Source organism: Phyllopteryx taeniolatus, chromosome 8, assembly GCF_024500385.1.
Source record: "Phyllopteryx taeniolatus isolate TA_2022b chromosome 8, UOR_Ptae_1.2, whole genome shotgun sequence".
In the NCBI taxonomy this organism is placed as follows: Eukaryota; Metazoa; Chordata; class Actinopteri; order Syngnathiformes; family Syngnathidae; genus Phyllopteryx; species Phyllopteryx taeniolatus.
The window spans coordinates 12174074-12191420 of record NC_084509.1 but is presented as its reverse complement, the minus strand read 5'-3'; the positions used below and the strand labels follow the sequence as shown (position 1 = coordinate 12191420).

Genomic DNA, 17347 nt, shown 5'->3' with positions numbered 1-17347 from the left:
GGGCCGTTTCTTTGGGCAGAGACGGTAGGGGGCGGGGGTGAGGGCGGAGTGTGAAGTGAGCCTACATTCAAATCTTGCTAGCAATTTGAAAACTGCATACTCTACCTTTAAGCTAACAAGTAATTGTTAAGTCTTTGACAACCAACCTCAGAGGGAACCTGGAAAAAACAATAGAAAACGAAGAAAAGTGTGAGTTCCACAAGTGAAAGTTGGAATTTTCTCTTTAGGATGTGAATGAGGACCTTGTAGATGTGAAAACCCATGTAGATGTAGTGGACTTTGTCCTTGCGCCTGCGGTCTTTCTGCAGGATTTCTACCAGCACCGTGCACTTCTTGGCTTTAATCTTCTCCTTTTCTGTCTTCCTGCTGTCGTTTGGGGCTCCGCCTTCCTCCTCCTCATCACCGTCCTCCTCGTCCTCCTCATCTTCCTCATTCGGCTGGTCCTGCTCTGTGAGAACTAGCTCATACTGAGGGTTCTTCCAAAAGGTTCCTAAGGAGAAATCACCGGTATGATGAGTGAAAGCCTCATTTTATTGCGATACAGGTCTGGGGGGGAAAAAAAATGAAGAAACTACTTCAAAAAGAGTAGTTTCTCTTGGATAGATATAGGATTGAGTAAAATGAACATTTAAACACAATATAACTCTGAATTACAACTACAAATATTGTCATGTACAGGTATAGCAGTGATTCTTAAAGTGTGATACGCCCTTTAGTGCTACGCTAACAACTGTCACAGGGACAGTAGCTTTAGCAGGGAAGCCCAGACTTCCGCCTCCCAAGCCACTTCATCCAGCTCTTCTGGGGGGATCCTGAGGCCTTCCCAGGCCAGCCGAGAGACATAGTCTCTTCAGTGTCTCCTGGGTCGTCCCCGGGTGGAGGGAGGCTACCCTCTCGTCGAATCGGGGTGAACCCCAATGTATAGGTGCCGAGCCGGGTGGTATTAAGTATACACCCACCTCCTTGGCGTCTCTCACCATGGGCAACTCCACAGTGGAAGAGAATCCAACCCCTCTCGAGAGGACTGGTACCAGACCCCAAGCTGTGTGTGGAGGTGAGCCCAACTGCTAAGAATCACTGAATTAAATATTCAAACTGTACAAAAAGCTTTTTTTTTTTTTTTTTTTATACATTAAGTCTTTTAGAACAGTTTGTTTTCAAACATTTATTTAGGTCGTTTTTATTTAATTTATGTGCAATACATTTTAATTCAGTCATTACTTAAGTACTTTTTTTCTATATTTAAACAGTGTTGAAGCTATGCACAACATTACAGTGGCTTACAATAATATTAAATATGCTATTTTGGGACTAAAATCTCTGCCTCGTTTTTGACGAACACTTGGGCCAACTACGGTACTGTATTCCAATGTTGGTCATGATGTTAGTACTTGGAGAGCTAAGTATTATTTAAGGGAGTACTTGGTGTAAAAATTTTGATAGCTACTGATTTAGAGCATTTATTTTCAGAAAATACAAGCTGTTCGGCCGATTTTTATTTTTATTTATTTTTTTTACTTTCAAGCAAAAATTGTTGTATGGTGAATTATACATCAACCAGTTCAGGGTGTACCCCACCTCCTGCCCGATGATAGCTGGGATGGGCTCCAGCGACCCTAGTGAGGATAAGCGGCTCAGAAAATGGATGGATGGATGGATGGATGAATTATACATTGTGTATTTAAAACAACCACATAATTTTGCCTTAATAAAAGCTGTTTAGCTTAATGCTAACAAACAATTCAAAACGCCATGGACGGGCTAATGAATAGCTGTGTCACTGTTATAACCATTTAAGCAACAGCTATTCGAACACAAACGGTGGAGCAACACATTTATACAGAAAAAATTACATTGTTCACAGGCCTATATTCTTGATCCTTTGTGAAAAATGACTAATATTACAGCAGTTTACTGAGTCAGTTGTTGACACTTCGTGTGTCTATGTGTGTATTATACTGCTCCTTGGTGGCCAAGGCATGCACACCAAAAGGAATGGCGCAATATCCATTGAATAGAAGCAAGAAAATGTGGCAAAAATGGTTACATTTTTTACATTCTATTGAATTATGTCATTATTTCATGTTTTTATAAAGCACAAGATATTGTGCTAGTTTTCTTTAAAAAAACATTTTTTGTTTTTTTGAGTGGGATGATACAGATTAACTGCATTTCCATTAGTTTCAATGAGGAAAGATGATTTGATATTCAATGGTTTTCCAAGGCATCGCTGTACCAAAAATGGTCCGTGTTTTATTTTTTTGGTCGAATTGTTTTCAGATTTGTATACAGTGGAACCTTGGGTTACGAAAGACTGCTTACAAACAATTCACGTTACGTGAATTCTGCCAATACGCACACTCAGCCAAGCAGATGCAAGTAGCAGCTGCCCCATTATAAATGAAGACTGGAGGAGGTGCGCTACTGTCATGCGGCGCTTTTTCTGAAAAAAAAAGTTAACAAAGGGCTAAACAGTAGGAATGGCACACATTCCCCTCCTTAAAGTTAATGAACAATTAAACTGTTATCATAGTTATTGTTTTATTTATTAAATAGTGTTTTCACTTTCTATTTGTATCGGTCCGTTGTGGTAAGCCGAAAGGCGAAGCTCTCGATTTACCGGTCGATCTACGTTCCTACCCTCACCTATGGTCACTAGCTTTGGGTCGTGACCGAAAGAACAAGATCCTGGATACAAGCGGGCGAAACGAGTTTTCTTCCGCAGGGTGTCCAGGCTCTCCCTTAGAGATAGGGTGAGAAGCTCGGTCATCCGGGAGTATCTCAGAGTAGAGCCGCTGCTCCTCCGTATCGAGAAGCGCCAGATGAGGTGGCTGGGGCATCTGATTCTGATGCCCCCCGGACGCTTCCCTGGTGAGGTGTTCCGGGCACGTCCCACTGGGAGGAGACCCGGGGACGACCCAGGACACGCCGGAGAGACTACGTCCTTCGGCTGGCCTGGGAACGCCTCGGGATCCCCCCGGAAGAGCTGGATGAAGTGGCTGGGGAGAGGGAAGTCTGGGCGTCCCTGCTAACGCTACTGCCCCGCGACCCGACCTCGGATAAGCGGTAGAAAATGGATGGATGGATGGATATATTGCACTATTTATTTTTAACCACACACTGACAAAAAAAGGTAAGTGCAGTTTAATTTTGGGGCTTGAACAGATTAATTGCATTTCCATCCATTTCAAAGGGAAACATTACCTCAGGTTAATAATTTTTTGAGTTACAAACGGGGTCACGGAACCAATTAAGTTTGGAACCCGAGGTTACACTCTACTTGATATTGTACATACGGTTGTATTTTCGGCTTCCACCAGCGGAGCTTCCTTTCAGCCACACCCCATCATGCTCATTGATGGTCCATTTAGAAGAGGCTGAGGAGCTAAAGGGCTCCAGTGTTTTTCCCTCCAGAAGGTTGTCAGGGTTGATACTGCAGAGCTCCACAAAATCAAACTTCTTGCAAAAATCATCAGCGCTGATCCTGTTCCAGATCATAGATAAAAGAGGATGCTGCTATCCTAACAAGTGACTGGCTATTTGGATGGGATTTGTTTCAGTTTCTGATGCTCACCAGAACTCTCCATCTTCCTTACGTTTCATTTCAAGTCTCCCTTTCTCCTCTTTGGAAATGTCATCCCACTCTTTGCCCCTGCAGCCGCACACACAAAGAAAGAAAAGAAAGTATCCAATATACATGCAACTATACAGTGGGTACGGAAAGTTTTCAGACCCCCTTAAATTTTTCTCTCTTTGTTATATTGCCGCCATTTGTTAAAATCATTTAAGTTCATTTTTCCTCATTAATGTACATACAGCACCCCATATTGACAGGAAAAAAAACGTAATTGTTGAATTTTTTACTGATTTATTAAAAAAGAAAAACTGAAATATCACACAGCCATAAGTATTCAGACCCTTTACTGTGAAACTCATATATTTAACTCGGGTGCTGTCCATTTCTTCTTATCATCCTTGAGATGGTTCTACACCTTCATTGGAGTCCAGCTGTGTTTGATTATACTGTTTGGACTTGATAAGGAAAGCCACACCCCTGTCTATAGAAGACCTGACAGCTCACAGTGCATGTCAGAGCAAATGAGAATCATGAGGTCAAAGGAACTGCCTGAAGCACTCAGAGACAGAATTGTGGCAAGGCACAGATCTGGCCAAGGTTACAAAAACTTTCTGCTGCACTTAAGGTTCCTAAGAGTACAGTGGCCTCCATATTCCTGAAATGGAAGACAAACTGAGCAATTGGGGGAGAAGAGCCTTGGTGAGAGAGGTAAAGAAGAACCCAAAGATCACTGTGGCTGAGCTCCGGAGATGCAGTCGGGAGGTGGAGGTCTGCAGTGACCACCGACTGGTGGAGGTCACTGCAGACCTCCACCAGTCGGGGCTTTATGGCAGAGTGGCCCGACGGAACCCTCTCGTCAGTGCAAGACACATGAAAGCCCACATTGAGTTTGCTAAAAAAACATGTGAAGGACTCCAAGATGGTGAGAAATAAGGTCTCATCTCTGGTCTGATGAGACCAAGATAGAACTTTTTGACCTAAATTCTAAGTGGCATGTGCGGAGAAAACCAGGCACTGCTCATCACCTGTGCAATACAGTCCCAACAGTGAAGCATGGTGGTGGCAGCATCATGCTGTGGGGGTGTTTTTCAGCTGCAGGGACAGGAAGACGGGTTGCAATCGAAGGAAAGATGAATGCGGCCAAGTACAGGGATATCCTGGATGAAAACCTTCTCCAGAGTGCTCAGAACCTCAGGCCGAAGGTTCACCTTAAAAAAAGACAATGACCCTAAGCACACAGCTAAAATACCGAAGGATTGGCTTCAGAACAACGGCGTGACTTAAACCCAATTGAGCATCTCTGGAGAGACCTGAACATGGCTGCCCACCAACATTCATCATCCAACCTGACAGAACTGGAGAGGATTTGCAAGGAGGAATGGGAGATGATCGCCAAGTGTGAAAAACTTTTTGCCTCATTCCCAAAAAGACTCATGGCTGTATTAGCTCAAAAGGGTGCGTCTACTAAATACTGAGCAAAGGGTCAGAATACTTATGGCTGTATGAGATTTCAGTTTTTCTTTTTTAATAAATCTGCAAAAAAATTCAACAATTCCGTTTTTTTCTGTCAATATGGGGTGCTGTGTGTACATTAATGTGTATGTATGTGTGTGTGTGGGGGGGGGGGGGATTACTTAAATGATTTTAGCAAATGGCTCCAATATAACAAAGAGTGAAAAATTTAAGGGGGTCTGAAAACTTTCCGTACCCACTATAGATACAAACCTGTGTGTGTTTAGTAATAATCTTGGTTTATTAGCAAGATTACTTTTGGAAATGTAGTTTTTACAATTACAAGTTACACTGTAGAAAATACAATAAAAGTGTAACTATTTTAATTACTTTCTCAAAGTAATATAACAAATTACATCTGATTACATGTTGATTACTTTTCTTAATTTTGAATGAAACCTGTTCAAAAGTTTAAACAAACCAATAGATTGCACCACAAGGTGGCACTTATATTTTACATGACATATTTGGAAACATATCCCGTGTTGAGATGACGGCAGAATAGCACATGACCAGAGAGAGACAATCACAAATGTCGGTTTAAGAAGAAGGAAGTGAGATATATATATATATACACACACGTGTGTTTCTCTGTTTCTCTGTTTCTCTCTCTCTCTCTCTCTCTCTCTCTCTCTCTCTCTCTCTCTCTCTCTCTATATATATATATATATATATCCATCCATCCATTTTTTGAGCAGCTTCTCCTCACAAGGCGTGCTGGAGCCTATCCCAGCTATCATCGGGCAGGAGGCGGGGTACACCCTGAACTGGTTGCCAGCCAATCGCAGGGCACATACAAACAAACAACCATTCGCACTCACATTCACACCTACGGGCAATTGAGATTCTCCAATTAACCTACCATGCATGTTTTTGGGATGTGGGAGGAAACCGGAGTGCCCGGAGAATATGCCAACTTTGTTTAAAAGAATCTATAATTTAAATACTCATTTTCTCCCAGTAATGTAATGGATTACAATTACAACCCCAATTCCGACGAAGTTGTGTTAAACATAAATAAAAACAGAATACAATGATTTGCAAATCACGTTCAACCTACATTTAATTGAATACACTACAAAGACAAGATATTTAATGTTCAAACTGATAAAATTTATTGTTTTTAGCAAATAATCATTAACTTAGAATTTTATGGCTGCAACACGTTCCAAAAAAGCTGGGACAGGGTCATGTTTACCATCACCTTTTCTTTTAACAACATTCAATAAACGTTTGGGAACTGAGAACACTAATTGTTGAAGCTTTGTAGGTGGAATTCTTTCCAATTCTTGCTTGATGTACAGCTTCAGCTGTTCAACAGTCCGGGGTCTCAGTTGTCATATTTTACGCTTCATAATGCGCCACACATTTTCAATGGGAGACCGGTCTGGACTGCAGGCAGGCCAGTCTAGTACCCACACTCTTTTACTACGAAGCCACACTGTTGTAATATGTGTAGAATGTGGTTTGGCATTGTCTTGCTGAAATAAGCAGGGGCGTCCATGAAAAAGACGTTGCTTGGATGGCAGCATATGTTTCTCCAAAACCTGTATGTACCTTTCAGCATTAATGGTGCCTTCATAGATTTGTAAGTTATCCATGCCACTGGCACTAACACAGCCCCATACCATCACAGATGCTGGCTTTTGAACTTTGCATCCATAACAGTCCGGATGGTTCTTTTCCTCTTTGGCCCGGAGGACACGACGTCCACAATTTTCAAAAACTATTTGAAATGCGGACTCGTCGGACCGCAGAACACTTTTCCACTTTGCATCAGTCCATCTAAGATGAGCTCGGGCCCAAAGAAGCATTGATGTCGGTTTTTGATGCAGTTGGTTGGTTTTTGGCCTTGCTGCTTACATGCAGTGATTTCTCCAGATTCTCTGAACCTTTTGATGATATTATGGACCGTAGATGATGAAATCCCTAAATTCCTTGCAATTGTACGTTGAGGAACATTGTCCTTAAACTGTTCGACTATTTTCTCATGCACTTGTTCACAAAGAGGTGAACCTCGCCCCATCATTGTCTGTGAATGACTGAGCAATTCAGGGAAGCTCCTTTTATACCCACTCATAGCCCCCACCTGTTCCTAATTCGCCTGTTCACCTGTGGGATGTTCCAAACAGGTGTTTGATGAGCATTCCTCAACTTTCTCAGTCTTTTTTGCCACCTGTCCCAGCTTTTTTGGAACGTGTTGCAGCCATTAAATTCTAAGTTAATGATTATTTGCTAAAAACAATAACGTTTATCAGTTTGAACATTAAATATCTTGTCTTTGTAGTGTATTCAATTAAATATAGGTTGAACATGATTTGCATATCATTGTAATCCGTTTTTATTTATGTTTAACACAACATCCCAACTTCATTGGAATTAGGGTTGTATGTACATTTTGTGATTAGATTTAGTAATCTTGTTACATGTAATTTGTTACTCCCCAACATTGGGTGCCCTCACTTGTCACTCCAGGGTCCAAGGTATTCAACAAAGCCCCATGGATTCCTCAGCCTCAGAAGCAAAATCTCATCTGCCTCATGCCTCACCTGAAAACACAAGAAATCATCATCAAGGATGATTGTACGCTGTCATCATTTGCAATCAGATGAGATCATGAGCTCAAATGAGATCATGAAATGATCAAATTATTTGACATCAAATGAGATGATGAAATGCTAACATTGTGATTTTAGATAAAGTGAGATGAGACATGATTATTACAATTTAAAATGATGATTATATGAGATATGAGATTCGATGAGAGAAAAAGAAATAATGAAATGATAAGACGATAACAAGAGATCATGAAATAATAGGATGATCAGATGATGAGAGGAAATGATGACAACGCTACAGGATAAAATGAGGTTTTGTGAGATTATGAAATGATACAATTAATAAATTCTTTAAAATGATATTTTGTGATGGAATGGTTGAAATGTAAAATGATGAGGTTTGGTGTTGAAATGAAATAAAGAGATTAAGAGATGATATAAAATTGGATTATGAGATGATTAAATTGGAAAATGATGAGCTGTAATACATGAAATTATGACATGATTAAATTATAAACTGATACAATGTGATGAAGAAATGATGAGACTACGAGATGCGATAAATAGGATTTTGAGCTGATAAAATGAGATGAGACAGCATTTAGATAACGAGATGATTCGAGATAGATTATGAGGTGAGTTTATGAAATGACACAAAAATAAAATGAGATGTGATAAGAAAAATATGATGAGATGATAAAATAACAAGATGAGATACAGTGATAAAATTATGAAATTAGATAAATTGAGACTATAAAATGATGAGATGAGCGTAAAACAGATTATCATGATGAAATAAGATGCTGATATCAAGTTGTTTGAGTTGAGAACTTTGGATACTTTCCTGGTCCGTTTCAGTGATGGCGTAGGCATGGCCCTTTATCAGCCCGTCAGCATTTACTATACCAACCTCCTTGTAATTGTTGGCCTGCGCAAACACACACACAAAAAAAGCCCCTGCCTGTTACGCATGTAAATTTGCATGCTGGGACATCTCCCATGTACCTGAATAAAGCAGCTAAGCAGGCTGCCTCGGGCGAGGGCTGCTGTCAGCAACCTCCAGAAGACGCGAGGCGTGTGAGAGGAGACGGCCAGCGAGTACGCGATACCGCCTGTGAAATCCTCCATCCCCTCCGAAATGTTGCCACCCCTCAGACTTCCGTAAGATCCGATTAACCTGCAAGCGTACCAGAAATGGTTAAAATGATGCAAGGAGCAAGGGGCCATGTCAGACTTTACAACGCAGGAACGTATGCTTGTAGAGGCGGAACTGACTTGGCGTAGGCCTTCTCCACCAGGGCGCTCCAGTACTCGTTGCGGGTGTGAGAGTAGCTGAAGAGCAGACGGCCCTCTCGCACTGGCAGCTTGTCATCCACAACCACCTCCACCCACTCACCATACTGCCAGAACTACACGGGACACAGGGGCAGACAAGAACCATCATTTAGGTGAATCGCGCAGGAGATGGAGTGAAAAGACATCAACTCAGTGACCAAATAAATATAAAACACAAAAGACAACCCAGAGACAAGAGATTAACCACACATTAAAGCGTCTTTCATCATCTATATTTAGTCTAAATGTGATGTCAAATTGTACAAGACAGACGGTGAAAGCTGTTAAATGAGTTAAGTGATAAAACGCACAGTTCTCTCGCCCTTTTAAATGTACCTGCACTTTCAAAGTCAGTAATTGGTTGTGTCACAGGATGTGTTCTCTACAGGCCTGCAGCTGTATGTGTGTGTGTGTGCGTGCGTGCGTGCGTCATTGGGTATTCACTACCTGCATGCCCGGACTGCTCTCAAATCACCCTGACAGGGCGAAATGAGTTTACAGTCCCTCGGTCCTGCAAGTTAAGTCATGTCACATTCTCGTTAGGAGTCTCCAAAGGGCTGCTGCACCCAGGGAAAACAGCGAACTGCTAATACCTCTACTTCGAGCATTCCCATTACATAAGCTCCTGCTATTTGGAAACATTATTTTCAGGTACGTGCCAAAACATTTGAATATCGAGGGAAAGTCCATTTATTTCAATAATTAGTTTCAAAAAGTGAAACGTGTATGTTATATTAGTTCACCAAACACAAAGTGCATTATTTTAAGCCTTTATTTGTTTCAATTTTAACGATTATGGCAGAAAGACAAACAAATAAACAAATCCAGTATTTCACAAAATTAGAATATCGTGACAAAGTTCAACATTGTAGGCTCCCGGTCTACCAAGCTTGTCAGCTAATTAATGCAAAACACCAACAGAGGTTTTCCTCAGCCTTGAAATGGTCTCAGTCTGGCTTAGTAGCTTTCAGAATCATGGGGAAGACTGCTGAATTGATGGTTGTGCAAAAAAAAAAAAAAAAAACATCATTGACACCCTCCATAAGGAGAAGAGGTCTCCAAAATAAATTGCAAAAGAAGCTGGATGCTCACAGGGCGCTGTATTAAAGTACATTAACAGAATGTTAAGAGGAAGGGGGAAATGTGGCCGCAAAAGGTGCACAAGTGACAGGGATGACCGCAGCCTTGAGAGGACTGTCAAGCAAAGGCGATTCAGAAATCTGGGGGTGCTCTATAAGCAGTGGACTGAGGCTGGTGTCAGTGTATCAAAAACCACCACATACAGACGTCTGCATGCCATGGGCTACAGCTGGAGAACTCCACGTGTCAAGCCACTCCTGAACCAAAAACAACGTCAGAGGCGTCTGTGCTGGGCTAAGGAGAAAATTTGGTCCCACGTCTTCTTTTCAGATGAAAGTACATTTTGCATTTCATTTGGAAATCAACGTCCCAGAGTCTGGAGGAAAACCCGAGAAGCACAAAAGGCAAGCTGCTTCAAGTCCAGTAGTGGTTTGGGGAGCCATGTCATTTGCTGGTGTGGGTCCATTGTCTTTTATCAAGTCCACAGTCAACGCAGCTGTCAACTAGTGCATTTTAGAGCACTTCATGCTTCCCGTTGCCGACGAGCTTTTTGGAGACAATGGTTTGATTTTCTGGCAGGATTGGGCACCTGCCCGCAAAGGCAAATCTACCAATACCGGAGACAAATTCCTTGGCAAATAAAGATGATTCTGATTCTGATACCTGGTTTAATAGCCATGGAAAACCAGTACTTGATTGGCCAGCAAACTCGGCTGACTTGAACCCCGTTGAAAATTGATGGGGTATTGTCAAGAGGAAGATGAGGGAACAGAAACCTCGAAATGCAGATGGTCCGAAGGCCAATATCAAAGCAATTTGGGCTACAATGACACCTGAACTGTGCCAAAGGCTGATCGCCTGGATGCTGTCATTAATGCAAAAGGAGGCCCCACTAAGTACTGAGGGCATATTACTTTAATACGCTTTTCAGAAGGCCAACATGTTTGTGTCTAAGATCCTTTTTTTGTTCGTGACAAGAAATATTCACATTTTGTGAACTACTGTATTTATTTTATTTTATTTTATTTTATTTTTGTCTTTCTTCCATAATCATCAAAATTGAAACAAATAAAGGCTTGAAATATTTCACTTTGTGCGCGGTGAACTCATACAACATACAAGTTTCACTTTTGAAAGTAATTCTTGAAATAAATGGACTTTCCCTCGATGTTCCCATTTTTGGGCACATACTGCACCTGTATTACTCCCAGGTAACGACACTCTTCACAGCTATAAAGGTTATAGGTACGATTACACATGTGAAGGAGCCACACAAGCTTCAGTTGCAGCCAATATGCAATATGTAGTGTGACTAGTTACGATTCAGTGATTGATTATTTGATTCTTTAGTTGAATTCCAGAATTAATGTTGCAAAGGAGTAGGTAGGTAGGTTGGTAGGTAGGTTCATAGTTTGGGTGGTAGGTAGATGGTTTGCAGATGGGACATAGGTACAATATCGAGTAGGTAGGTTGGTAGGTACGGAACTGTGTTCCAAATGTTCTGTCACGAAAATGCATGGTATAAGAGCAGCTGTTAATAAGTCACTGATAACGAGCAGTGTGGTAGGTAGGTAGGTAGCGAGGTAGGTAGTGTAGTTAGGCAAGTGTGGAAACGAAAAGGTGGCTACATGGGTAGGTGGGTTGGGTGGCAGGTAAGTGGGTAGCTAGGAAGGAAGGTCGGTAGATAGGTAGGCTGGCAGGTAGGTACAGTAAACGGAAAGGTCGGTCAGTATGTAGGTGGGTTGGTGGGTGGTGAGTAGGTGGGTAGCTTAGTAGGAAGGTCGGTAGGTTGTTGGGTTAGTGGGTTGGGTGGTAATGAGCTTGGTAGTATTTGGATGGTAGGTAGGTACTGTACATTATAATACATGTAGGTAGGTTGGTTGGATGGTAGGTAAGGATGAAGGGTATTAAGTAGGTTGGTAGGGTGGTAGGTAGGGATTGTTGGTTTACATGGGATCAAAATAAGTAATGAATTCAAGACAAATGATGCCAGTTCTTTGGGGACTAGAGGGTCTATCTCACTGGTGGAGATGTCGCCGAGACAGCCAAGATATCTGAGGTTGAAGTAGGCATAAGTAGGGATGTCCATATAAATCTTTGTGAAAATGGATTCCATTTTTGTGATATTACTCTACATAATGTTTTTCTCTATAGTGAGCATATAGAGGAGTCGGCAAAAGGTCCATCCATCCATCCATTTTTGTACCGCTTAACCTCACTAGGGTCGCGGCCGTGTTGGAGACTATCCCAGCTGACTCTGGGCGGCAGGCGGGGTACACCCTGAACTGGTCGCCAACCAATCGCAGGGCACATACAAACAAACAACCATTCGCACTCACATTCACACCTACGGGCAATTTAGAGTCTTCAATCAACCTACCACGCATGTTTTTGGGATGTGGGAGGAAACCGGAGTACCTGGAGAAAACCCATGCAGCACGGGGAGAACATGCAAACTCCACACAGACGGGCCCGGGATTTGAACCCCAGCCCTCAGGACTGTGAGGCAAATGTGCTAACCAGTCGTCCACTGTGCTGACTCACCAAAAGGTCTCCAATAAAATTGAATTTTTTTTATTTCACTGCAGGTCACTGATGGTATAGTGGTACACTTGGCTGACTTTGGTACGGGCAGCGTGGGTTCAGTTCCTACTCAGTGACGGTGTGAATGTGAGTGCTAATGGTTGTCCGTGTCTATACTCTATGTCCCCTGCGACAGACTGGCGACCAGTTCAGTGTGAAGTCCGGGCTTTGGCCCGAAGTCAGCTGGGATAGGCTCCAGCACCCCGTGACCCTAACCAGGATAAGCGGTGTTGAGAATGGATGGATGGAGGATTTCACTGCAACTTGTTGGCAAACGCGTGAGACTCCAGGAGACTCTGGGAGACGTATAAAGGGTATAAAAGCACAAACAGATAAGACCACGGTCGCAGAGGAACTATTTGTGCTTATGTTTGCTTGAGTAATTTTGCGTTGGCGAGCTCCAAACAAGATGCAAGTCTCAGCTGGCCTGACGTTTGGGAATGTATCATTAGCAGCCTGATGGATGACATCAGAGGAGGATGTGTTGTGGTCTCTCCACTTACTGTTTTACTCACCCTGAAATGGAAGATGCCCGCATAAGACTTAGACAGGCTTTGGTTGGGCGGCACCACCTTGACAAAGAGTTTGGGGTGCATGGTAAGACAGGACAGTGCCGCCAGCAGCCAGCAGTTACCTGGAGACACAAGCCAATGTGTTTGTCAGTTATCAGCCAACCATATTGCTGTGAAGCAGCAGGAAATAGTGGCAAACAACTGGTCTCCCTTGGAGTGTAACTCCTGTTAGTGTCAATGCCTGGCTACAAACACACAAAAAATCTCTAATAAGTCACATTCCTGTGCAAGAGAAAACATCTGTTCCGTGTTGTTTTTCAGGCTATATTGCAGCTTTTGGTGGTGTGGGAGGGGAAAAAACAAAACTGTAAAAAATGGGAGTGCAGAGTCCCTCACGCGAAGTGTCATTTTCCAGACATGGTCTGTTCCCATCAAGGAGGCCGATATCATTCCTTATGTACTCACCTAGCTGACCTTGGCAGATGTCAGTGGTGCCGATGGTTCCCTCTACAAACACAGCATTCTCACTGATGTCCTTCAGGGGTGGACAGACAAGAGGACAGAGTGAGGGTCATCAACAATCTAAGTCATGAAATTCCCAAGAAAGAAAATTGTGAAACCTTTATACTCCCAGGGGCCAGGACACATCATTAGGTACACCGATGCAAGACCTTCATGACAAATTCTGCCTTCGTATAGATAATAATGCTCCTTGTTGATTGACACACCCTGAGAACTATTAACTCATTCACTGCCAGCCTTCCCAATTAACATGGATATTTGACTTCTAAAGCCGTCAATGGCAGTGAATGTGTTAACATAACTTTTAAATCAAATGTAAAATAAAAATTTGATAATTCAATATAACGTATTGTAAAATGAACGCCTCTCCAACAGTGTCAATCAAAACACAGACAAACCTTATCTTTGTAAGAAATTTTAAAAAATGTTGCTCTAGTTTAACGGCTGTGACTAATGAGGTGTCCAGTGATTATATTATGTTCCCACAATATTCAGTGTTTCCCATTGTCAAGTTTTCCCATTTATAATGTCGACATTTCCTACAATCCAACGTGGCGCCAATGAAAAATGCTCTGGTCTTAGTGGCTCTCATAACTTTGTACACCAAGTACCACAATAATGACCAATATTAAAATACAATGGCGAAGTAGGCTAATGGCTCAGTTAAAATGTATTGCACATACAGTACGTTGGTAAACTTTGTACGTAAATATTTAAAAGTAAACAGTTCATTAGATTAAATGCAAATGTACTGCACTAGAAAACTAAAAATATATAATGTTCTGGATTTTTTTTAAAAGGCTATAAACAGGCTGTATGCATAGTTAAAGTTTGATTGTATTTGATGTTTTAAATATTATACATTTTATTTGTATTTAATTGAGTGATTTCACATACTTTCACATACCACTGCAGAGAGCCCGCGTCCCACTAGTGGTACTCCTACTACTTTGACTTTGAGAATCACTTGTCTATTGATTATAGTAATGAATTCAATCCACTTATTGATACCGGAAGCACTGGAATAAAAACTGGTGAATAAAATCTGGCGGGTCTACCTTGGGTCTTTTCCACTTGATGGCCTTTCTGGGGTCATCTTCCTCCGGCATGCCGATAGACTTCTGCTCGGCTGGGAAGCTCTGATCAGAGAACATCTCGCCGGACTTGAGACACTTCTCCAGCAGACTCTGAAAGTCCTGATCCTTAAACCTGATCGGGTTCCCGAAAGAACCCAAAGACGCCTCCATGCTGTCCGTGGCTGTCAGGAAACTGTGCAAGCGCTTGAATCAGCTTGTGGCTTAAATGCAGAGTGCACACCCAGGAAGGAAGAAAGAAGAGGAAGCCCCAGAAGGCACATGCAGCCTCCTCTGTGCTGCCTTAGCCTGGGAAGGTATGCAGAGCGCCGGGGAGGTACGACGAGTTGGAGTCAGGGTAATGGCACGGTGCCGGGAGCTTCTTTGATGCTGATATTTTAATCATCCAGCAGCATTGAACAGAAACAAATGGGCACTTAAAAGTCCAAGTCAGGGGAGGGTTTTTGGGTACTTGAATGCAACACACCCAAAAACTTTGTTTTGGATTGTTTTCTTTATTATTTGTGGCCTAAAATGATTAACATTCCAATATGTATTTACAATTCATGTAACATATTTTCTTTTCTTTTATCAATTGTTTTTACAGGTTACTGCGATTGGCTGGCAACCAGTTCAGGGTGTACCCCGCCTCCTGCCCGATGACAGCTGGGATAGGCTCCAGCACGCCCGCGACCCTCGTGAGGAGAAGCGGCTCAGAAAATAGATGGATGGATGGATTTACAGGTTAGGACGCTCGGTTGTCAGTTTCTTCTACGTGACACTAGATGGTAGTATACTCCAGCTACACTTGCCATGAAGCTTCCTGGCTGATCTGATCCTGGCAATGAGAATGGTAATATATAAAAAAAAAAAAAAAAAAGGCAATGAACGGAAAAGCATGTAAATAATATCTTACCTATGAATAAACTGCTATACGCTCAATTCAGAGCTTCCACTTCCCCAATATGTTAATTATTGTGGGAATAATAAATATGGCTCAGTGCAGTTCTACACAAGCACAAACCACAACCAGAATAATACAGTATGCATACTGTTTAACGAGAATTGCATGGTTGAGAAACAACGCTCAGGAAAGATATAAAAAAAAAATAAAAAATAAAAAGTATTGCATTGAATTGCCATTTAGGGACAACAATTTGTATGTTTAGATTTTTTTTTTAAAAAGATGAAAAAACAAGCTAAAGTATAATAATACAAAAGTAATAATACAATAAAGTCCATATTTACAGTATATATGAGTTTTTATACAGCTGAATTTAATTTCATCCAATCATGCATTAGACAAGAACAGTTTATTTAGTTATTTTTATTGTATTGTTTTTATTTTAATTATCATCTATTAATCTATTTATTAAATTACCACTATTACATTCATGTGCTCCATAAATAAAGTTGAATTGAGTTGTGTAACTCGTCACATAAACTAAAATAACATTTATAACAACTTTATTGAAAATAATATGATAGAATTGAATTTGAAAAATGTTATAAATGTATCTATCACTTTTTGATAGAGCTCAAATAAATTCCCCTTTTGGGATAAAATCCGTATGGTAAAAATAAAATTACACATAATAAAACTAAATTAAAATAAAATACAATAAAATTAAAGTATAATGTAAAGTAATAAAAAGTATAACGTTACGTATAATTTTTTGAATCAAGTAAATGTTTGAGCAAATAAATTAAAGATAGTAAAACAAAATAAAAAATATACTAGAATAAAATAAAATGAGGATATAAAGTAAACATAAAATTATATATGACTTTTTCTGCAGCTCAAGTTTAATTTTCGTTTAAGGGTAAAATCTGTATGATACAATCAATATTAAAACAAATAAAATAAGAATAAATGAAATAAATATTTCTAAAACTTTATATGAATTTCACGTTTTGATACTGCTCAATTGCATTTCCTTTCAGGGGGTTTGTATAATAATAATAATAATAATAATAATAATAATAAAAGGTTCAGCTCTTGTGCCGTTGGTCGTGTATTCCAAACACAAATTGACAAACAGTACTTAGGACATAGATATTGTTACTGGCATTATTTTTGTCTTTCAAGTGGGGCAAACAAAATAAAGAAAATAAAAGGAAGAATTGATTGATCCCAAACAAAACTCGGCGTCTCGTTACCAGACGTTGTCGTCAGCAGTTTTTGTGTTTTGTCGTCGTGGGCTGGTCTAAACATATCAGGAAAGCCTTTCTATTGAGCACTTGTGAACTACGCTCTTCAGCCAATTTGAAGTGGACGTCCAATTACCATCTCCTTTGCCCTCCTCCCCCTTATATCAGTGCCATTCATGATGTTGAGGTGGATATCTATCTCCAAGAGCCTGTTGGCCCGCCGTGCTGTCTCTCCATCACACGCCTGATTACACTGCAAACGTGAGACTGACCGGGACTAACCAAACAAGAAGAATAGCGACACGGATCCGCCTAATGGTCACCATTGAAGTCCATTCATAGGCACTCCATTGTGTCCGTATGCTCTATGAGGCCCCCCGATTATAGGAAGCCTTCAGTGACAAAGGTCAGAGGGCTGAGCAGACACTCCCACACCTCCGTGAC

General features: G+C 41.2%; 1 protein-coding gene across 1 annotated transcript in view; it reads right to left on the bottom strand.

Annotated features, from left to right (window-relative positions):
* The window catches only part of capn12 (calpain 12), a 33574-nt gene extending 18492 nt beyond the window's left edge, over positions 1 to 15082 (bottom strand). The window contains exons 1-11 of the mRNA XM_061783287.1: positions 14738 to 15082; positions 13623 to 13692; positions 13161 to 13279; positions 8923 to 9056; positions 8653 to 8824; positions 8495 to 8575; positions 7553 to 7641; positions 3575 to 3652; positions 3297 to 3484; positions 243 to 490; positions 147 to 158 (exon numbers count right to left, since the gene is read on the bottom strand). Of these exons, the coding sequence (XP_061639271.1) occupies positions 147 to 158; positions 243 to 490; positions 3297 to 3484; positions 3575 to 3652; positions 7553 to 7641; positions 8495 to 8575; positions 8653 to 8824; positions 8923 to 9056; positions 13161 to 13279; positions 13623 to 13692; positions 14738 to 14926 (1380 nt within the window). The 5' untranslated portion in view covers positions 14927 to 15082. The remainder of the gene's footprint in view (positions 1 to 146; positions 159 to 242; positions 491 to 3296; positions 3485 to 3574; positions 3653 to 7552; positions 7642 to 8494; positions 8576 to 8652; positions 8825 to 8922; positions 9057 to 13160; positions 13280 to 13622; positions 13693 to 14737) is intronic.
* Positions 15083 to 17347: the final 2265 nt, after the last annotated feature.